This window comes from Tursiops truncatus, chromosome 6 (assembly GCF_011762595.2).
Source record: "Tursiops truncatus isolate mTurTru1 chromosome 6, mTurTru1.mat.Y, whole genome shotgun sequence".
NCBI classification, from domain to species: Eukaryota; Metazoa; Chordata; class Mammalia; order Artiodactyla; family Delphinidae; genus Tursiops; species Tursiops truncatus.
Window position 1 is genome coordinate 109,326,090 of NC_047039.1, and position 24,438 is coordinate 109,350,527.

The 24,438-nt window shown below is 39.5% G+C and overlaps 1 protein-coding gene across 17 annotated transcripts in view; it reads right to left on the bottom strand.

Annotated features, from left to right (window-relative positions):
- FNBP1 (formin binding protein 1) overlaps positions 1-24,438 on the bottom strand; it is a 139,738-nt gene that overhangs the window by 29,728 nt on the left and 85,572 nt on the right. For 16 of the 17 annotated variants that reach the window (XM_019920177.3, XM_073806718.1, XM_033858843.2 and 13 more), the window contains 3 exons: positions 4,242-4,370; positions 2,797-2,943; positions 654-851 (listed from right to left, as the gene is read on the bottom strand). In XM_019920177.3, the coding sequence (XP_019775736.1) occupies positions 654-851; positions 2,797-2,943; positions 4,242-4,370 (474 nt within the window). The remainder of the gene's footprint in view (positions 1-653; positions 852-2,796; positions 2,944-4,241; positions 4,371-24,438) is intronic. The other variant, XM_073806717.1, reaches the window with a different exon arrangement.

Below are 24,438 nucleotides of genomic sequence, written 5' to 3' on the forward strand. Positions count from 1 at the left end.
TGTAAGCCAGAAGGGTAAATATTTCTAAACCACCTAAACTAACACAGCTTGATGGGAGAAAATGAAAGTCCTTCAATGCTAAGGTTGTGAAAACAGCAAAGACAGTCTTGAAATATTAAATTATTCTAAGGTTACAGCAGTCACATCGCCTTGATCATACTTTATGCCTATGTTAATGCTGTCATGCACTTACGTATCACACTATAAAAAGAAAACGAAAAATGTTCATGGATACATATGTTAACATGAGTTGGAAACCAAGTTATTAACCCATGGAAACAATTTCAGTTAGATATGCTGATACATGGTTATAGAAATGTTGTACAATCTCCCTTCTCCCAGCCCAGGTAACCAGCAATCTAGGAGACTTAGGAGTGAAAGGCATGATGCAAAAGCCAGAGGTCAGTAATCTGTTAGTGTGGGTGACACGGTGCAGGTGATAACGCATCTGAAATAAGACACATGGCCATGGCCAAGGTACCATCACCAAAGAGAGATACTGTCTTAAAATAAAATAGCACATTAGCTTTTTTTTTTCTTTTTTTTGCATTCTGAAACAAGCTTAAAATCTTCCTTCCTTTAAGACTAAAAGATAAAGTGAACGTCTCCACACTTTGTAACACTCATTTCACACTGGGTCCAGCCATCAGTACCTTATTTTTTTTGATGAACGGCCATAACTTTCCTTTGGATTTGCCACCAAATTTGAGCTCTGATTTGCCTTCTCCTCTGGAATTCGAAAGGCTGTTATCTGACACAGTGCGCTTCATCGGCTGGGTGTAATCCTCAAATTCAATGTCTCCAGGCGGCTCAAAACCGGACTTATAAGCTTCTATGGCCAGCTGTGAATCCTGAAATTACACCCATCACACACAAATACGTTCAAATGCATGCAAATACCTTCTACACAATGAACTATGATGACCTCATACAGGTGATATTCTAAATAAGTTATATTGATTAATAATAGATTTTCTAGTAATATTTTTTTTCTAGTAATATTTTTATCATTAGAAAGAATAATTTGTAAAGCTACATGTCTAGCTGAGATTTGAAGATGCTTTTAATAATTAACCATTTTTCTACATTTACAGAAACAAATATTAATTAAGAATGACTTTGCTAAAAGCAGAAAAATTGGGCTATTTATTATGTGATTCCCTTGAAAAATACAGTAGTACAAAAACCGGTTCTCATCAGAAGGTCTTAAAGCAATTTGGCATACACAAAGTCAAAGCAAAGAGTAGATAATCTCTCTGATTTCTTTGGTTAATTGTGGTTCAAAGATATGAATTTACTGAATAATTTTTCTTTATGTATATATTTGTTCACAGTCTCTCCTCTACTAGAATGTAGGCTCCCTTCTGTTCTTCCTCCACTGTGTCCCTAGTACCTAGATGGTGTCCGGTGATAATGGTGCAATAAATGTTTGCTGAATAAATCAGTGAACTGATTGCCTACTCTGTGGTGTGCACCCTGCTAGGAACTTTGAGTTCAGAATCTTCTTGGGGTCAGGTGGTGAAGACCAATGTGTAAAGAAATGGCAACTATCGTGCCAAAGATAGATAGATAGATGTATAGTTAAACTGTTACAAAAGCACATGTGATTTGTAATAACTTTCTAACTCAATGATCATCTGATTTAAAAAATCTACTAGATGGGACTTCCCTTGTGGCGCAGTGGCTAAGAATCCGCCTGCCAAGGCAGGGGACATGGGTTCGAGCCTTGGTCCAGGAAGATCCCACATGCCGTGAAACAACTAAGCCCATGCACCACAACTACTGAGCCTGTGCTCTAGAGCCTGCGAGCCACAACTACCGAGCCCACGTGCCTAGAGCCCGTGTTCTGCAACAAGAAAAGCCGCCGCAATGAGAAGCCCACGCACTGCAATAAAGAGCAGCCCCCGCTTGCCGCAACTAGAGAAAGCCCACGTGCAGCAACAAAGACCCAATGCAGCCAAAAATAAATACAAAATAAATAAATCTTAAAAAAATAAAAAACTACTAGAGAAGACAATTTGGAAAAATCTCAGCTTCCTACAGTGAGCCCACATTTTAATTTGCCGTAGCTATTTCAGTTGACACCGATTTTGTAGGTGTGCCATAGGCGTCAATTGTCTTGCAATAGCCAATCACCCTTCCTTCTTAGTAACAAGAACCCTGATTTTAAGTCAGGCACATGGCCACCCAGCAAAAAGGCTTCACTCCCCAGTCTTCTGTACAGCAGGAGGTGGCCCCTAAGTTTTGACCTCTGAGATCTCTTGAGATGTAGACAGAAGTACAGGGAGCAATTTTTGGAAGCCTCTTTAAAGAGATGGCATGGGCCCTTCTCTATATAACGTTTTCTGGAATTTGGATGTGATGGTTGGAGCTACAGAAGCCACATTGAGTTTGAAAGCCATATCATCAAAAGCTGTGAACCAGGAGAAGCCTGGGTCACTGAGAACTTGTGGACCATCTGCCCATACCATGGTTGGACCCTCTTGCCTCTAGACATCTTTACATGGAAGGAAAAATAAACCACCTTAAGACATTATTGCCATTGTTATATGAACCTAAACCTATACTAGCAGATTCAGCTCTACAATCCTAAGTGTGCCAGTGACTATACTAATCCAAAACACAGAAGGCTGAATTAAAAAACTCTAAAATGGTGCTGCTACTGTGGAAAAGTATTTGTGACCACTGAAAGCAACTACTTTCAGGTGATTAAATATGGTCACTGTGGAAAGGGGCAGGGAAATAATGAGACCACAAACTCTTAGTTATAAATTAAGTCCAAACTACAGTACTTACATTTTTCGGATCAATTGACTCGGCTGCCTTTACTATTCCATCCAAGCACTTCCCGATGATTGGAATCACCTGCCGATCCAGCTCTGCATACGTCTTCACTGATTCTCCGATTCTCACTATCCTCCTCTCCTCCATCTCTTGTATTTTCTGAAACATTAGAATTTGCATAAAATTAATTTGGTCCACTGTTTTCTGGGTTTTTAAAAAATTAATTAATTTAATTTTGGCTGCGTTGGGTCTTTGTTGCTGCGCGCGGGCTTTCTCTAGTTGTGGCGAGTGGGGGCTACTCTTCGTTGTGATGCGCGGGCTTCTCATTGCGGTGGCTTCTTTTGTTGTGGAGCACGGGCTCTAGGCACACAGGCTTCAGGAGTTGTGGCTTGTGGGCTCTAGAGTGCAGGCTCAGTAGTTGTAGCACTCGGGCTTAGTTACTCTGCGACATGTGGGATCTTCCGAGAGCAGGGCTCGAACCCGTGTCCCCTGCATCGGCAGGCAGATTCTTAACCACTACACCACCACGGAAGCCCCAGTTTGGTCCACTGTTACTTACGGAAGTTGTTTTTTGGCAGCACTGTTACCTCTAAAAAATTCTCTAGGCGGGAAATAGGCCTATAAAAAGGTTAGAGTTACAGCAACCGTAAATTTCTTGTGCCTCTACCTTAGCCAGCTGGACACCTATTTTACGAATTGCCGGGCTGCCTAAATGTACACTTTACCCAATTCCATTCCACTTTCAGTAAGAACCCGAAACTCAAGTAGCTTTACAATTAGCACCATTTGGTATTAGAGTTTAAACATCTCCTCCATCTTTGAGGCACTGCTTTGTCCTTTACCAAAAGTATGGTATTTGGTTAACTGCCTTGACCCAACACAGACTTACATTAACTAGTATACCTGCCTTCTACAAGCTGGAGGTTCTTATCTGCTATGTAGACGCTATGACACAAACATTTATTATTTTTTCTACAGTTGGACTTTAAGTTGTAAAAAATTCCCAGAGTGGGAATGTATGTATCTTTTCTCATACGATTTTTGACAACCTAAAGTAGCCAAAAGAAAAACAATCCAAAGGAAAGAACTGTCATCTATTCAAATCCTACACCTGTCTCAATGCTGCTTAGATTCCTAAAGGTTAAGTTGGAATTTTTGTAACCAGAATGGTCCTTTTAGCGAGAAGAGTGTTCATCTGAGAATCACAGTTCTAAGACTGACCAAGAATGGCTGCAGGGGCAAGCCAAGGAAGTTTGCAAAGGCTATCGATTAATCTTGAGATTCATGTTATATTTCATCTTAATGTCAGTCAGTGCTTGATCTGAATGTTTTAAAAAATGATTTGAATTAGAGGAAATTTAGAATTATAGAAATACTTAGAATATAAGCCCAGAAATCATGATTCCAAGGCAACATTTTTCTAAGCAAAGCAAATCTGAGAGATCTGAACTCCTTACCTGAAAGATATTGGGAATATGAGTATGGTAATATTCATGCTGCTCGTGGTTGAATTTCTGAAGAATTGATGAGTAATCTGCTTTGCTGTCCTCTGCCATTTGGTGACGCATTTGAGCTTGTTGTCGTGCCTTAGGGCAAAAAATGAGAATACCCCCATGTTTACACATAATAAGTAAAAACCTAGGATTGCAAACTGGAGGAACTGGGGGATCAAATTTACCTCCCATTTGTTGTATTTAGCAGATGCTGTTTTAAAAAGAAATTGTTTAAACAATCCAATCCAAAAATGGGCAGAAGACCTGAAAAGACATTACTCCAAAGAAGACACATAGATGGCCAACAGGCACATGAAAAGATGCTCGACATCACTAATTATTACAGAAGTGTAAGTCAAAACAACAGTGAAATATCACCTCGCACCTGTCAAAATGGCTGTCAGGAAAATGTCTACAAATAACAAATGTTGGTTAGAATGTAGAGAAAAGTGAACGCTTGTACACTATTGGTGGAAATTGGTGCAGCCCCTATGGAAAACAATATAGAGGTTCCTCAAAAAACTAAAAATAAAACTACCATATGATCCAGCAATTCCACTCTTGGGTATATATCCAGAAAAAAAATGAAAACATTAATTCGAAAAGATACATGCACCCCAATGTTCATAGCAGCACTATTTACAATAGCCAAGACATGGAAGCAACCCAGGTGTCTATCAACAGATGACTGGATTAGGAAGATGTGACACACACACACACACACACACACACACACACACACACACATATACACACACAATGGAATATTACTAAGATATAAAAAAGAATGAAATATTGACATTTGTGGCAACACGGATGACCCTAGAAAATAGTATGCTTAGTGAAATAAGCCAGACGGAGAAAGACAAATACTGTATGAGATCACTTACACGTGGAATCTAAAAAAAATAGTACAAATGAATATCAGACTCACAGCTGGAAAACAAACTTGTGGTTACCAAAGGGGAAAGGGACAAATTAGGGGTATGGGATTAACGATACCAGCTACTATATTTATAATAGATAAGCAACAAGGATATACTGTATAGCACAGGGAATTATGGCCATTATCTTGTAATAACCTATAGTGGAGTACAGTCTGCAAAAATACTGAATCACTATGCTGTACACCTGAAACTAACATAATATTATAAATCAACTGCAATTCAATTTAAAAAAAAAGAAAAAGGAGAAAGAGATTATTTAGAATTTGAATTTACTTTAGGCAAGGATGTGCACCCTAATTTTTCACAAACACCAACATTCTCTATTTTCTTAAATTGGTATTACTTTCTAGTTTGACACATGTGCCAACATTCTTTATTGTCTGCACTTGGCCCAATTCGCACATTTATGTTACCTAGATTTAGGTTCCCTTATGGGAACCGCTGATCATATTTTTTATATCCTGAGGAGGGGACAGGCGATCTATAAATTTTTTAATCCAATTCTCAACGGAGTTCATGAATTAAAAAGGCATATCGGGGGCTTCCCTGGTGATGCAGTGGTTAAGAATCCGCCTGCCAATGCAGGGGACACGAGTGTGATCCCTGGTCCAGGAAGATCCCACATATTGCGCAGCAACTAAGCCCATGAGCCACAACTACTGAAGCCCGCGTGCCTAGAGCCCGTGCTCTGCAACAAGAGAAGCCCGCCGCAATGAGAAGCCCACGCACCGCAATGAAGAGTAGCCCCCGCTCGCCACAACTAGAGAAAGCCTGTGCACAGCAGTGAAGACCCAAAGCAGCTAAAAATAAATAAATAAATATTTTTAAAAAAGGTACGTGAACCACTGATCTAAAGGGACCTTTCTAAAACTCTCCACTATGTTTATTTTCAGAATATACTTTAAAGAAGCAGTAAGTACGGTGCTCTCTTTGTGCTTTTTATATGTGTGTGTGTGTGTGTGTGTGTGTGTGTGTGTGCGCGCGCGCGCACGTGCTATTTTGTGTTTTACTTCATTGCTTTTCTCCTAAATAATAATAGAATTCATACATTTGTTTCTCTCTTCTCATTCACTTTTTGGCTAATTACACACAGGCAAGAAAGGGGCTCTTAGTGACAAGTTGCAGAATCGATTTGAAAGTTCAAACAAGAATGTCTGTAAAGTCGAAAGTCCTCCACAAATAGCAGAGATTGTTATGCTGGTAACAGCTCCTCAGATTCCTCCAGCACCTTGGAGGCGCCTTGATAAATACAATCTCATGAATCTTTAAGACAATCTGAGGTCCGTGCAGGGCAACAACTACCCCCTGCCAGATGAAGAGATGGCTGGGCCTGTATACTGGGCAAACTTACCACACTGAACCAAGAACACAACAGGAAAAGGGCCTTGTTCCAACATACCCAAGGCAACTTTTGTTTGTTGTTTTGTCTTGTTTTACTGAACCTAACTGCTTAAAAAAAGAAAAAGAAAAAACAAAGAACCGTTCAAATGCCAACACGAAGAAGAAAGGCTGGAGTCGTTTGTCCCACTCTCTGTCTGATCACTGGTACCAGATCGGTTTCTTCACACCTCCATGTCCTTCGTTGGTTTCCTGCCTCTGTGACTTGAAGGCTTAACCTGATTTCACTTCCTTGATATGCTTCGCTCATCTGTGTATCCGTGAAAGCCCGAGGTAGTCATTCAGAGCTGCTTCCTTTATTTTCTTCTCTGTTCATACGTAAACACTTCCCAAATGCAGGGAACAATATTAATATTTCCAAACTGATTTCCTTATTACCTGAGGCTTCTTAGTTTCTTAAGACCTTTAGGTACCTCAAAACCAATTTACCAACTTCTCACCTCCCCTCAGTTAGTTCAGCTGCCTCATTCTTCCTCTTTGTCAGCGGACTGTTAACTAACTCCCTTCCTGACCATACGCTTTGGCTTCCGCTTTACTGTGTTCACTAGCAGATACATAAGCTAGTCCCCAGCATGTTGAGTCCCCAGCTACCCCGCAAAATCCATGCCTTTCCAACACACGGTAACCCTCCTCCACTTTAATAGTAGCCTCCCCACCTACGTGCACTCCATCTGTTCCCCTGATGCAACCAACTCAAAAATCCTTTTAACTCTTTCAATTACCTAGAATTTTATCATTTCTCATTCTATTATGACGATGGGGACAAAAAAAATAACATACAAGGAAATTCCCAGGTAACCTCCCACTTCTAAAAAATTCTCTCTTTCATTTACAAAACCTCCTCAGAAAACAAGTCTCAGAAAAATCCCAGGGGAGGGAGGTTCTGTCATCTCTCTTGTAAGGAGAGTAGCAAGATGGACAGTCTCCTTATTTATTTTGCAGAAATGATTCTAATTTGGTGAAAACTTAAAATAGCTTAGTTCTGAAACAGAGATCAGAATGTCATCATTAAATATGCACTTATGTGTGTACACACACACACACACACACACACAGCCCACATAAGCAGATTAATGTTTCCTGACAGTCAAGCCATCATAACGACCATGGAATATTTTACTCATGAGAACTGGAGGTGAGCCTGCCAGAGGTACCCCAGCACCGTCTGACTGGAAGTGGTCGTCATCCTCTAACCTCTGAACTCCCCAGAATCTCTAATCATGTTCTTGCTTTGGCTATATAATTGCTTTTATTAATATAAATTCATAATAGTTTAATATTAATTAAACTATTAATATTAATTCATAATAATTAAACTATTAATAATTAATTCATAATTAATATTAATTCATAATAGTGTCACAGTGCCCTGCACAATGCATTCCTGAAATGTAACTAGGTGACCAGTAAACTATGGAAGAAACTGAGATAAGGAAGAACATGGATAAAATCCAGCCTGGAAAGTGAGCTGAGTAGAAGAAAACAAACAGACTCCAGAGGGAATGGGTCTACCTTTTGTAAAGGAAGCATGATCTCTCTGGGAGTTTTCTTGAAAGGAAAAGTTTGGACCTGAGGTTGCAAAAGCCTCTGTACCTCTGCAGATTCTCTCTGACTCACTAAAAGGATAAAGCAACATTTAAAAGCAGCAAAATATTGTCGCACATCAGATTCTGCAAGGCCACCGCAGGAAGACGGGACTATCTTACTCTCAATCCCAGCATCCAGCTGCTTTGAATTAATACCCACTGTTGAATCCAGGCCCAGGAATGTGCCATTGTTCTGACCAAGATTTACTGTGCAAATCTATTTTTGTTTCGTAAGCTGCTGTGTTTATTTTGCGATGGAACTTCAAGAGTCTCTCTCTAAAACTAGTGCTGAGTCAGTTACTCATTACTACGAATATGTTTTTAAAAATATCTTTAAAAGTATTTTCAAAAACTTATTTGGAGTAACCGCTAAGTAACTAGATATTTTCGAGAGTGTATCTCCTAATGACTAAGGCTACATGAAGATTAGAAGCATCACTTCTCCTCCCTTTTTAAGTCCATCTGAAAATAGCAACTATTATCTTAAAGAGGTATAGTATTTCTACTGTCAGCCAGACCATTAGCTATTTCTTTTCATTCATGTTCTCATTCTAAGAATAAAAGACACTGCATCTTATAGCAATATTACTGTAGGGCAGAGAGAAGGTCAGAGGCTTTTTTTTTTTTTAATGACTCAGAGTTACAGAATTTAGAGATAGCATTCTAAAAAAGTCCAGAATGACCACAACTGCCTGAGGCTGTAATTCACAGACATCTTTAAATAAGAACTACACCAGTTTCACTGTCAATCAGAAAGACTGAACTTAAATTTCAGAATTTCTTTGACAAATCCTTGGGACTCTCCCCAAATAAATCCAAATAGGCCTAAGTATGTATTGCTTAAGCGCTACTTCACTGCTTAGTAATTCTTAACACCTCTAACTCAACATCCTATGGAAATAAAGCTGTGCTGCCTAAAAGGTCAGAGTTACAGTTTCTAAATAAAGAAAACAAGATTTTAGAAACTGAGCTGCAGCCCAATGCTTCTAAATCCTCACAGGTTTAAAGACAAAAATACTAAAATCCATTTAGTTAGTTAAATTTAGATGATGAGCATGGCCAAACTGTGTAGCTATTTCCTGTTCAATTCGCTATTACTTTTTCCTTAATATTTCAAATATTAAGAAGAAAACACCGCTGGCTGAGTCTCAATTGTCATAAACGGAGAAAATGAGCTATACTAAGGAATGTTTACTTTCACACACGGAATAGGGTTATACCCTCACATCTTTTATGAGGGCTGCTTATAGCTTTTGACCTTTTAACAAAATGACCAAATATGGACTGGTTCTATTTATATATTTATTGTTAAATACATAATGAGATGTATTATTATTATTTTTTTTTTTTGCGGTACGCGGGCCTCTCACTGTTGTGGCCTCTCCCGTCGCGCGCGCAGGCTCAGTGGCCATGGCTCACGGGCCCAGCCACTCCGTGGTACGTGGGATCCTCCCGGACCGGGGCACGAACCCGCGTCCCCTGCATCGGCAGGCGGACTCTCAACCACTGCACCACCTGGGAAGCCCGAGATGTATTAATTTTTGAACACGACCTCAGACTTCTCAGGACTGTATACACTGCTGTTCCTTAAATGATAAACTATTTATTGCAGCAGCATTCCTAGCTTTTGGAAAGTCAAATTTTTTCTTGATTACAAGTATGTGAATATAACAACTTAGAAAGGCCCCACTTGATTACCAAAAATTTGGGGAGCACAGTGAAAAATGTTTCATCACTGGTAGTTCCAACAGCAGTAAATGTTCTCTGGAGTAGCTGGACTTTCAATATTTTATTTCATCACTATCATAAGAAGAGATCAATTGTCTTTTAGGCCAGAGGGGAAAGGAGGGCTAAATTGAGATTTTATTCTGAATTTACTATTCTGAACCACAGCTAGGCTGTCCATATTTATTATCCAATAGCCCGTGACCTGCAACAGCTCCACTTAGGGGGCAGATGGCCTGACCACCAGCCCCGAAATCCAGCCAAAAGGGCACAGAGCCTGGGCTGGAGACACAGCAAGAATCCAGCAGGGCACCTGGCTCTCGATTCACCCCTCTGCAACTACCTGAGCTGCTGACTTAATATTGTGCATAAAATCAAACTTACGAATTTAATAACCTGGGTTATCGGCCTCTCTCCATCTTAGTTCTTTTTTCACCCAATTACAAAAATATGCTTGCTGTAAATAATTCAAATTTACAGAATTGTAAGGTTTAGAAAGTAAAAGTCCCTGCACATTCCACCCTCTGGTAAACATTGGTAATAGTGAAAACCTAGTGTCCTTCCCTGGTGGAGTGGGATCTGAGATAACACTGAGAGGAGGTAGAGCAGCCTTGGGAAATTCACCGGAAAGTTCCAAGAACACAGCTGCAAGGACATCATTAAATGACACCACCACATTACAATGATCCCCAATCAACAGCTGGCAAAGATGGTGAGTCTCAGAGTCACCAGTAGCTCCAACGATTGGAGCACCTTTCCTTTTGGACGTGGCCAGGTTAAAGAGAAGAAATGCACACATCTTCACAGCATACAAGAGAGGTAGGGGCCACTGGATATTGTGACCTGTTCTCTAGGTGTGTCGTCCCCCCCACCCCCCATGCAGCAGCACACAGCATGTGGGATCTTAGTTCCCCGACCAGGGATCAAACCCACACCCCCTGCAGTAGAAGCATGAAATCTTAACCACTGGACCACCAGGGAAGTCCCTCTAGGTTTGTTTGTTTTTTTTTAAATAAAGGATGTACTTTTTTTTAAGTTATTTATTTATTTATGGCTGCGTTGGGTCTTCGTCGCTGCGCGCGGGCTTTCTCCAGTTGCAGTGAGCAGGGGCTACTCTTCATTGCCGTGCACAGGCTTCTCATTGTGGTGGCTTCTCTTGTTGCAGAGCACGGGCTCTAGGTGCGCAGGCTCAGTAGTTGTGGTGGAAGGGTTAAGGTGCTCTGCGGCACGTGGGATCTCCCCGGACCAGGGATCGAACCCGTGTCCCTGCATTGGCAGGCGGATTCTTAACCACTGCGCCACCAGGTCCTCCTCTACGTATTTTTGAGACCAGAAAAACAGCAATCTATTGAGAATCCCTGAACTTCTAACTGGTAAACTGAATTTCTCTATGATTTGTCAATGATTAGGAGTAAAACTGATTTCACCCTAGTCTTTGACCCAGCAATTCTACTTCTGGGAATTTATCCTAATGAAATAATTTTCAGTGTTCACAAAAGATATCCACACAGTATTGTTTATAATAGCTAATAATTTGAGACAATGTCCAGTAATGTGATTGGTTAATTATATGTCATACCCTTGATGGACTATTGTGTAGCCTGGAAGAAAAATAATGTGAAAGAGTATTTAATAAGGGAAAGTGAAAGCTATATATAATTTAATTTTTTTCAAGTTTCTAAAACAGTGTTTACAGTATAATCTCATTATTATAAAAATAAAACATTAATAATGATCACTTCTGAAAAGAGTGACAAAGTTAGTTTATTTTGCCAAAAAGCTTAGTGAAAGAGGCAAATTGTAACGCAGAATTCCAGAAACAACAGTGAAAGATTGAAGAGGTATGGCTTGCCTTTGAGGTACACACACACACACACACACACACACACACACACACACACACACAGCTCTGAAAGATATAGTAGGAGGGATAGTAACAAAGGAAGAGATGGAAAAGCTCTCTGTCTGGAGTAATGTTGTTGTATGATAAATGGCATCGTTTCAATTTCCCAGCAAACTGTTGCATCTAGAATACATTTTCAAGTTTAAGACTAAAATGCATCTAAAAATTCCTATTCAGACAGAGGAGCACCGTGAGTTTTTGTTGGCGACTTCCAGGCCGGGACTTGCCAAAACAATGAGTCTGTCTTTGATAAATTATAAGGGCAGCTAAAATACAGAACACAGAAAAACTTCAAAATAAGTTAACCAAAGAAATATGCTTGAAATATTCCAGCCATTTCCTGATTTCTTTTTTTTTTTTGAAACAGGCTTACAACTTCTAGCCCCAGCATTGTAGGTTACTTTAGTGCTGAAATAGAAGGAGAGAATATGGAAAGATAGCAAATGAGACCAGCATCTCAATCCCTCAGGGGCCATTCACTTGCTAAACAGTTTTAAGAAAAGGCCTTCTGTTTCCCTATACCCCAGTTGCCTTATTTAAAAAGTAGAATTAGAAGGTGAGTGACAATTTCTGCTGAAACAGAAGCCACTGCTGATATGGCTGCTCTTAAGGCTGGCATACCTCCAAGTTAAGCTGGTGAAAACGAACTTGGTATGAGCTCAGAGATCTTGATAAAATATAAATCGTGGTCTCCAAGACTTGCCCCCTCCTCCTCCCTGGCTTCTAACACATTACTCTTGGCGAGGGTCTTGAGTTTTCTGTTATAGTAGGTTGAGATTGATGATCTCTTTCTCTTCCCTTTCTCCCCTTAAAAAGTAACGTCACCCCAAAATATGACATGCACAAGGTTAATACCACAAGGTTCCATATATGCACAGTTGAAGAGAACAGCCTGGATTCTGGAAAGTTGATGCCCATATGATCACCATTCTCTATGGCTGTGGCATTATTGTGAAGAGCAAAAATACTGAAAGCACTCTGGAATGCAGTTCTACAAGACATATATATTCCTTAGAAGAGTAAAAAAATTAATCATGTTATATACCCCAGAGAAAGAAATGAAATACCATGAAATCTGAGGTATATATATGTACACACACACACACACACACACACACACACACACACACACAATGGAATATTACTCAGCCATTAAAAATAATGAAAGAATGCCGTTTGCAGCAACATGGAGGGACCTAGATATTATCACATTAAATGAAGTAAGTCAGAGAAAGACAAATACCATATGATATCACTTACATGTGGAATCTAAAAAAAAATGAGACATGTGAACTTATCTACAAAACAGAAATAGACTCACAAAACAAACTTATGGTTACAAAAGGGGAAAGGGGATGGGGATAAATTAGGAATTTGGGGTTAACAGATACACACTACTATATATAAAATAAACAACAAGTACCTACTAGATAGCACAGGGAACTATATTCAATATCTTGTAATAACCTATAATGGAAAAGAATCTGTAAAAGTATATATATATATATATTTTTATGGCTGAATCACTTTGCTGTACACATGAAACATTATTAAAAAAACTACACTTCAGTTTAAAAAAAAAAAGAGAAATCTGAGGTGTTTGGTGAGCAGCTGTTCATCCTTAGTACCCAAGTCACAATAGATGTTTAATCAGGAATGTTTAATACTAAAAATCTTACAGAAGTTATTTTCAGTAATATATTCTTAATAGGTCAAGATAAAAGATTACAGGCCCTTCCTGAATTTTGACCACAGTACTACTTTTCTCTGCATTCTTTCAGCTGGGCAACACCTAGCAAAACTTCTAGTGGTCAAAGAAGACAGCAAAGAAGTTTGATTAGGTATCAGGCTATGGGATGAAGTGGGGTAAGAGTGTCCTCTGAGAAACAAAACCTTAAGCCTGTGTATACCATAAAGGTGTTGCAAGAATCTCCACCACAAGAAATTAACACAAAAATCGGCCCCAGGTTGTCTGGCCAAAATAAATACAAAACCCTAATGGGAGTGGGGATACACCCACAATCCTGCTTTTAAGCGATTCCCAGAGGAAAAACCCATCCCTGTTGAAGGTATGCTCATACAAAAAATAATAATATAACAATCATAAATGCACAAGGAAATAAACTACTGTGAGAGCTGACACAGTAGAGAGAAAAACTATCACCATAAAAACTTGAGCTAGGGACTTCCCTGGTGGTGCAGTGGTTGAGAATCCGCCTGCCAATGCAGGCGACATGGGTTCGAGCCCTGGTCCGGGAAGATCCCACATGCCGCAGAGCAAGTAAGCCCGTGCACCACAGCTACTGAAGCCCACGTGCCTAGAGCCCGCGAGCCACAGCTACTGAAGCCCGCGTGCCTAGGGCCCGTGCTCCGCAACAAGAGAAACCACTGCAATGAGAAGGACGCACACCGCAATGAGGAGCAGCCCCCCTCGCCACAACTAAAGAAAGCCCGTGTGCAACAACGGAGACGCAACGCAGCCATAAACTAACTAACTAATTAATTAATTATTTAAAAACCTGAGCTAAAAGAAAAATTTAAAGAACATATAAAACAAGAACATTTAAAAGGGTTACAGAAATAAAAGAAGCAACAGAAATCACAAGAAAATGAAAGACATTATAAAGATGAAGTGTATCTGAGAAAGAAGCAAATGGAACTTCCAGAAATAAAAAATGCACTCATTGAAATTTAAAAACTTAATAAATCAGTTAAATAATAGAATAATTGAAGAGAACTCATGAAGTAGCTGAGAAGGTTACACAAAGTGTAATATATAGAGATAAAGAAACGAAATGAAGGAAAAAGAAGTTAAGAAGCGTGGGGAATAGAATGAGAAGTTTCAGACGTATCTGAGCCCCAGAACCAACAATTCAAGAGAATGAAAGAAAGGCATATTTGAAGAGTTAACACCTGAGAGTTTTCCTACATTTATGAAAGGAACAAATCCCCAGTGAACCCTAAGCAGAGTAAATAAGAAACAAAAAGTCTGTACTTGGAAATATCACAGTGATGCCACGGAACACCAAAGGCAATGATAAGGTCTTAAGAGCTAGGGAGGACAGTCAAATACCCACAAAAGGAACACAGTTAAGTAGTTAGCCAATTTCCCAAAGGAACAATCAATGATAAAAGACAATGGAATGAGGTTTTCAAAATGTTTAGAGAAAATCATTGTCAGCTTAGAATTCTATACCTAGCTAAACGATCACATTCGAGTGAGGACAAAATAAAAACATTTCAGACAAATAAAGAACTTACTACTCACAAACCCTTATGGAAGAAAATGAAAACAACCTATCATTCAGAAAGGAGGGAATTTAACCCAGAAAGGAGGAATATGCAAGAAGTAACAACACTTGGCCTGCCTTAGTACATACATGTCTCTGGCTGTGTGGATAGATGGTGAAGACATGGCTGCCCACTTTAGATGGTCCCTGGGCCCACCTCTCCTTATTGGGCCCCTAGTATATACTGAGGCTTCATGTCAATTGCTCTTTATCACCTTATCCCAACCCATTATCACCAGCCTAGCTCTGCAGGCAAGAGCAGTGGCTAACAATAAAGAGCTCATTTAACATAAACCAGGAGGGAAATCATTCGGTACACTGGCAAGGACACTGAATTCACAAAGAATTCATAGAAATGTGCTTCAGTCTTAGCTCTCCCACATCCAGCACGGCCATTTTAACTTAATGGTAATTTTTAAAATTTTTTTAAATTTTATTTTTTATGGCTGTGTCAAGCCTTAGTTGTGGCACGTGGGATCTTCTTTCAGGTGTGCAAGCTCTTCGTTGTGGCATGCAGGCTTCTTTCTAGTTGTGAAATGCAGGCTTTTCTCAAGTTGTGGTGTGCGGGTTTTCTCTTCTCTAGTTGTGGCACACAGGCTCCAGAGAGCGTGGGCTCCGCAGTTTGGGGCACGCGGGCTCTCTAGTTGCGGTGCGCGAGCTCAGTAGTTGCGGTGCGCGGGCTTAGTTGCCCCGCGGCATGTGGGACCTTAGTTCCCGGCCCAGGGGTGGAACCCGCATCCCCTGCAGTGGAAAGTGGATTCTTTACCACTGGACCACCAGGGAAGTCCCAGGTTAATGGAAATTTAACACTGTATAGCCTTACCTTTTTTTATCTATAAAGGGATAAAAGAATTATGGCAAGGACTGAAACCCTCTTCGAAAAAAATAAAACACGTTCCCAGTGTAAGTTTTTTGAGAAGTAGGTTCAATACCATTTCATGCAGATCACATTCATTTCACTCTTAATATCCTTCACAATCCGTTCTCATGTCACCTCTCTGGGAGATCCTGCTCAACTCCCCGTTCTGTCAACATCAGCAGCAGGCTTCCCGCAATGCCTGGGACGAAGTTCTCTCCATCTCAGATGCTCCCTCGCTGCTCTATCCACTCAATTTCTACCCATCCATCATACTCAAGTCCTGATTCTTCCTTCAGCCCTATCCCAACAACCTGTAATCCACATGGAGCTTTTTCAGCTGCAGAATCTATGAGCAACTCTTAAGCGCCTAGTATTTGCTGGTCATAAGACCAGGTGATTTCACATATGATGTACCTCATTAATCATTTTTAAACTACTGCTGCTCTGAATATCTTCACCCTGCAGCTTAGCATGTTATACACATTATCTGATTCTGCAATTGACTCGAGTTTTCCTTGTCTCTCTATCTCTTTGTTATCTGCTAACCAAGGCCCTCGAGAAAGGTATTCATTATAATCTTACTGATGCTCTGAACTATTTGTTCAATAAATACTCTAATAGAATGTCTAGGATGTTTAAAATATACTTAATTGGGGACTTCCCTGGCGGTCCAGTGGTTAAGACTCTGGGCTTCCACTGCAGGGGGCACGCGATTCTAGCCCGCACACCTAGAGCCCGTGCTCCACAACAAGAGAAGCCACCGCCATGAGAAGCCTGTGCACTGCAACAAAGAGTAGCCCCTGCTCGCTGCAACTAGAGAAAGCCCACGCGCAGCAACGAAGACCCACTGCAGCCAAAAAATAAAACGAATTAATTAAAAAAATATATTAAGAACCGGCTCCTGGCCGAGATAGACCATTTGCTATCAGTAAAAATTAAAATATTTTATTAAATGAGTTGCTGTACAAAAGCCTTTAGAACAATGAGGGGCACAAAGGAAATGCCAAGTATTGAAGCCACACACACACACAAACACAAACACACACACTCAAATAAGTAAATATCATTTATTTATTTTATTTTATATTCAAGTTCATATATTCATATAATATGAATATTTGTATTCATGTTTTATTCAGTTCACTTTTATTTTCAGATCTAGGGTATGGGAATGACCTATCATCTTATTTCATTCTGTTGCTATCTTGAACATTCACTTAGAGGCTTGTTGTAGGAGTATTAAAGCAAAGCTAAGATAGATTCTCGCGTTAGCATTTTCATGCAAGTAACATAATGCGTACTGGAACTAGTTCACTGAAGAGGCTTTTAAAAGTATTTGGTCTTTATATACATTCACTTTGGGGAGCACCCCACCCCCCAACATTTCTGATGCTCTGAGATTTTGACATTCCTGTTACTTTTTTTTTTTTTTTTTTTTTTTTTTGCGGTACGCGGGCCTCTCACCATTGCGGCTTCTCCCGTTGCGGAGCACAGGCTCTGGACGCGCAGGCTCAGCGGCCATGGCTCACGGGCCCAGCCGCTCCGCGGCATGTGGGATCTTCCCGGACCGGGGCACGAACCCGTGTCCCCTGCATCGGCAGACGGACTCTCAACCACTGCGCCACCAGGGAAGCCCCCTTGTTACTTTTTAAATGTTTGTTTACCCAAACTCCATTTGCTGTGTAAAAACCACTTATTTCCAAAGCAAAGAAGCGAAAATTAAGGTCAACAACATAGAGGCTGTAGTAATTGCTAGCAAATGAACTGAAACTGGGAGCTGAATGCAACGTTAAGAATACGTGTATGTGAAACATCTAACCAGAGTAAATAATTTTATGTTTCAACATTCCTATCACAAATTCATTTTTTAAATATCGAGGGTCACAGCCTTAAAAAAAAAAAAAGCATCCTACTAATATTCAAAGTTGTGTCCTGTTTCCAAATACAAATACATTTATCCCACATTTGATAATTGGGAAAAATTTCCATTAAATTCCATTTCCCATATGAAGCATCGAAAAAGAAGAAAACATCCGTATTACTCAGGACAAACATTAAGCATCAAAACGACTGAAACCATTCACGACGTTCACTTAATACAGGCACACTGAGGAGCAAAATAAACAAAACATAAAGTCTACAGATGTGACTGCTTACAGGACAGATATAAACAAGAGGATAACAAAGATGACTTTTCTAGAAGCTTTGATTTGAACACTGATCCACTTTTAAAGAACAGTCGCAGCAACGATATCCATTATTCTATACATTTTTCTCTTGTTGCAAACGAAAGCAATTTTAAACTAAAAGATCAAGCTGCCGTTGAGAAATTTACTTCCTGCATTCATACAAACCACTTCCTCTTTTGAAAAAAAATATTGTTTTCTAAATTGTTACAGTGAACAATTCCTTCAGATAACCAGTCAGACATTTGATATGAAACAAATTTGGGGAAAGCCCCAAAGATATTAACATGTTTAATAAAGATGTCAACCTCGTGGTTACAGCAAGGGCAGAGAAAAAAAACTTAATAGTACAATTCCTTATACGTACAATAACTAAAGTAGTCATCTTGCTAGAGAACGTTTCCCCAAATGGTAAAAAAATTTAACACTCTGCTATTCAGCTGGCTTCAGTTAGAACAGAACCAACTTTGTCCTGCCTGTGCTTCACAGAGCAGGCATCCCTGATTCCAACTGAGGACAACCTCCTAAACTAGTAAATTTCATTTGTTTTATCAAGATAATTATCAAACTGATAATCGTTCAAAGTAAATTCCTTCATTCTTGCTTAACGCTGACATAGATTCTTTACTAAAATTGTATTTTTCTCTTTAAAAGATTCTATTATGTAATATAGGACACATAAAAAGAGTGCATGCATATTTTATTGTCATTAGAAACGTGAAGTTTTATCACATACTTCTTAGAATTCTACCTTAATTCATAAATGACTCAGAATGTCCTAGTCTACTTCACGATAGGGGCATCTATGTAGAATTTAAAAGCTAATAATGCTCAAAGCCAAATATGTTTGGAAGCCGTAATATCACACAAAAATGGAATGCAAACTCCCTAAGAAATGGATACACTGTTCTAAGGGCTCATGGTCAGCATTTTACATTAATTTAACTTTTAAAACATTTCCTTAAATCGGGTTGTACAGTAAAACTCATGATTAGGCCAAATAGGGCAACTTCTCACATTGTACAGAGAATTCTTCTGGTTAGTCAACACTCAGAACTGCACTGAATTTGAATTAAGAATCCAAGTTAACTGTTTGATGGCAAACAACTGCCCAGAAAATGAAGACGTTAGCAGTCAAAGAATCACACAAGTTAAATGAAACTAGACCTGTAAGAAAAGGAGAAATGGATGCCAGAGTTTAAAAACCATAACTTGAGCTCACTAACAATTTCTGCAGCTACTTGTAACCAGGAACTGCAGTTTCTGTTAAACAATATCCTATTTTGCATTTAGAAATTATGTAAGAGCCAACAGTCACAAGGCAAGGGCGAATTAGAGAAAGGGAATTATTCATTGCCTGACATGGATGAACTCAGTTTAATGCATGCATTTAGAAAACACTGTTCTCTCTGTTCGGAAATATTAGTTCACATTCCATTCATTTTGATAACCTTTTCCTTTTTCATCCCAGCACCGCACTAGCCAGCTGCAGCGTTATCAGAAAAAGCAGAGATTAGGCACTGCCTCTCACCCATCTGTCTAGCATGTTATTATTCCAAAGCACAGCGACAGATAAAACCCCACTTTAAAGTGTTTGTCACCAAAATGGCATTCAAGAAGTATGTAGGGAGCACATGGGAAAATTCACCATACAGTCACTAAGTATTAGGAAGAAAATGAAAGGCAAATTCCTTGAAGTCAAGGATTGTGTGATTCCACGACGGTATCTATGCCACCACCACACCTCACCAGCACACAGGCAACAAATAATGGGCGAGGGAATGAATGGACGGGAACACTTCACAACTCAGGAATTCTGTCAACAAGTTAGATGCTTTTGAAAAATGATAATAAGGCCATGAAATCATGATTCCATTAGAATTCCCTTAAATTAAAAAATATATATATACGGTAACTCATTTGGGGGCCCATGTTTAAATAGAAAAAGACAAATTTGGAATTCAGTTGGATGAAAAGCTATATACCAAGCAGAAGCAAACTGCAAGAAAAAAATTACTAGAAACATTTTAATAAAATAAATTAATGGCTACTTAGCATTCTGATTCTTCACAAGTAATCTCCAAACTCTATAAAGCTTGAAATACCGACTCCATTAAAAAGTAGTCTCTGGCTCACCTCTTTACACACTATACTCCACCCCCGGCCCCCCGGATCGAGAATACATCAAGAGTTTAAATGGTCCTTTGGCACCATGTCCAATCTGATGGCACTGGTCTTCTGAGAGATGGGGCCACGGAGAGCTGGGTTCTCTGTATTTCTAAGCCTGATCCTTAAACATGTGTAACTTGGAAATGATAATATTCTGGTTGTCTAGGCTTTTCCCATCACACAACAATATTTTAATAGCAATGATGAAAATTTTTAAACAAAAGATGACCCACATATCGATTAAAGGCATAGAGAAGGCTTTATTGGGGGTAAGTAAAGATAACTGTATTAGTATATACATACATACACATGTATATATGTACACACTCACACACACACACACACACATATATACATACACACTCATATACCAAGTGTATCAAGAGCACCTGTATGCCAGAAAGAAGAAAATCTATTTTTAAAATGAGCTAAAGGGACTTTCCTGGCGGTCCAGCAGTTAAGACTCCACATTCCCAATGCAAGGGGCCCGGGTTCGATACCTGGGCAGGGAACTAGATCCCGCATGCCACAACTAAAGATCCCCCACGCCGCAACTAAAAATCACACATACCGCAACTAAGACCTGACACAGCCAAATAAATAAATGTTAATGTTGACCTTGAATGCAGTTAAATCAGTGCACTTTATTTTTTCTTTTCTTTTTTTTAAATGTTTTATTATTTTATTTTTATTTATTTATTTTTGGCTGCATTGCTGTACACGGGCTTTCTTCTAGTTGCCACGAGCGGGAGCTGCTATTCGATGTGGTGCGTGGGCTTCTCATTGCAGGGTCTTCTCGGGTAAAATAAAAGGACTGAGAATACCAACCGTCCATGAGGGCGAGGAGCAGCTGCCGCTCTGTGTCGGTTGGTACAGCCACTTTGTCAAAGCTCTGACAGTGCACTGCGCCAAATTCGCACCTGTGACCCAGGGTTCCACCTCACCTCAGGTACACGCCCATGGCGGAGAGACCATGGCCACCAACTGACATGTATAAAAATGTTCACAGGAGCTTTTATTCTTTTTTAGGAGCTTTATTCTTAATTTAGTCTCAATATGGAAACAGTCCAAACATCTACCAACCTGAGAATGGCTAAATTGTGGTACGTCCACACAATGGGCACCACACGGCAACACAAACCACCCCCGCACGACAAAAATATGCATCTCACAGACATCATATTGAGTTAGATGGCCACGTTATGGTATGTAAATTACACCTCAATAAAAACCTATTTTAAAAGGTCTATAAGGACACATACCAATGGCGAGAGTGACCCCCTCTGAGGAGGGTCTGGGAGGTGGAGGGCTGGACAGCAGAGAATACTTCCACCTTATCCTCAGTGCTTTAATTTTTTTACAAGAGACTCCTATATTTGAGTAAGACATAATATGGTTTGATTTTTCCATGTTCCCTTGCAGTCCTTCGACTGCTCAATATTACAAGACAGATAGTAAGGACTATCTTTTCCATCTCCTTAAAAAGGAGGAAAAAAGTCTGGTTTTACCTTCAACTTGAGCGTATGGGTCACGAGCCATGAGATGACCTATTCCAACCTCTACTGGTTCTTTGACATAGCCAGCTTCACCAATTTCAAATCACTACAACTCATTCCAAGTCTTCAAATCCAAAGCTTCCTGACAGTGGCATAAAAACCATTCCATTGAACTTATTTTCTTTCCCCATCGTTCTTCTAAGGCACACGGCATCCTCACAACATCCAAATACGTTCACTGGCCCAGAGGTAAAACTGTCAGGTTTTTTTCTTATGCCTACTTTCAACGTATAAATTTACATTTAGTTAAACTGGGTGCCTCAAGGCTAACAAATACCCTCTTGTAAGCAAATGACTAAACGTCTGGCCACACACTGATGCTGAACACAAAGCAAAAACGTGGACTCGAGCAGATTTAGGCAATTTGAACACAGAGCCAATCCCTCTGCGGAACATTTAACTTCCCAAAAGGAGAAGAAGAAAATCAGGCTCCTACCCAGATCCTACGCAGCTTAGAAGATGCATATGCACATATAGTTCCCATGAGCTGTGTCATCAAACACAAGCGTAGTTTAGGAAAGTCCATCCTACTCATGGTGGGAGCAGCTACAATGTCTTTGTAAACACAGGCATGGCATTCCAAGTGTCGTGGGGCTGACTGCTGGAAAAAGGAGGGGGAGTGATCTTGAATACAATTGGATAATTTAATCATGGGCAGAAACTGGAGGAAAAGACATTTATATTAGATCTGAAGGCTATTAGAAGTCAAAATGGGAAATTACATTAAGTATCCACAAGAACTGAAACACTGCATCCTTTCAGCTTGTTACTGACAAGAGGCTTCACGGCTGATAATGCAAAAACTGATACAACAGTCAAATCACAGTTTGTTTTGGGGAAATTACAGTGCTTCAAGTGATACTCATAAGCAAAATAACTTAAGAATTCCAATGTTTAGACATTGCTCTATGAGCTTCAACATTTGTGATGCTAAAATCCAGTAATTTATCACATCCTTAGGGAGGAGGTAAATAGTACTTCCATAAAAATAACAAAATGACTCTCTACGTATAAGAAATAATAATACATCCTTGGAAATATTAAAATAGTTGAGGAGAGCGGTTCAATTTGGTAGTACCTTCCAAAAGTCCTAAAGCTGCAACTGGACCCAGCAATTGCACGTTTGTTAAGTTAACTACCTTGGATCTGACCTGAGGGAGGAAAATTAAAAAGTCATCCTGGAAGTTTTTCAGTCACAAAGGACTAGAACTCACACAGCGTGTGTGGATCCCCAACCCCAAGCTGGAAATTCAGACTGATGCAGTCCTGGCCTGGTAGTGACCCCAGGTAATGCCAGCTCCCTGGAGAACCCACTTTAAATGTAGGCCAGAGAGGAAATTCCAAGAAACGCACATTTATAATCACACACACTCTGTTTTGAATCTCACATGTTTTTCTGCTGTGACATACTTTCTTCTGTGACTGAAATATAAGGCAATGATGTTGGTATAACATAGAAGCCTTGCCAGTCTGTATGCAATTTTTCACAGTAAATTAATGTTTGGAAGCAATCACAGGTAAGCCTTAGCAACGTCATGCAGATTTTAAGAAAAAGGCTAAAAACGTCTGAAACTAATATCATATTGTACATCAATTATACTTCAAATTAAAAAAAAAAAGAAAGAAAAAGGCTAAAAATCTACAGACTTGCAACTAGTGGCTGCTTCAGTGGCTTCAAGAACTGCTACAATACTCATTCTGTTGAACTACCTGGTAAAGCTACGTATGCAAAATCTGGAAAGATATTTCCACCTGTGGCAGAACAACAGATAAGTGCAGGAAGCATTTATCCAGGATCAGATTTTTCATTTTGCTGAAAGTGAATGCTTCCAAGGACCTACGTGTCTTAAGGCCCAAATACTCAGAAGGACCTACATCTTAAAGGACAAGGGCTGTGATACTCAATTCAAACGCTAGTTGTTTTACTAGGATTGTTGTTTTGTTGGTTCTCTGGTTACAAAGTTCTGTGAGTACTGAGTGATCAATTTCTAAGCCTATTTTCCCCTAAGTCCTGTTCATTATCTTTAGCAGCTTTCTTTTTTTTTTTGCAGAACATAAAGTTTTTCAGCAATGCATTTATGGCATTATCGAAGAAAGGACAAAAATATAGGAGGAAACAAGTCAGCCGATACAACAAACTGAAGAAACAGGCCCACATAAATTGTAGATACTGAAATTAATCAAATAGAGAATATAAAGTCAATGTGTTTAGTATGTTTAAAGAAGTAAAATATGGTACAAGGGTGTGACAAAGCAACAAGAAAATAACAAATGACTCTATAGATTTTAAAGAGAGCTATAAAGAACTTGTAGAAATGAAAATGTAACAACTGAAATTAGAAACTCAATGGATATGTTAAACCACAGATCAGACACAGCTTAAGAGAGAATTACTGAAATGGAAGTTATATCTAAAGGAATTACATGGAACACAGCAGAGAAAGAGAGAGACAAAGAGATGAAAAATACAAATATAGTTTAATAGGCATGGAGGATAGAGTAGATATTTTAACTAATGCCTTATAATCAGAGTTCCAATGGA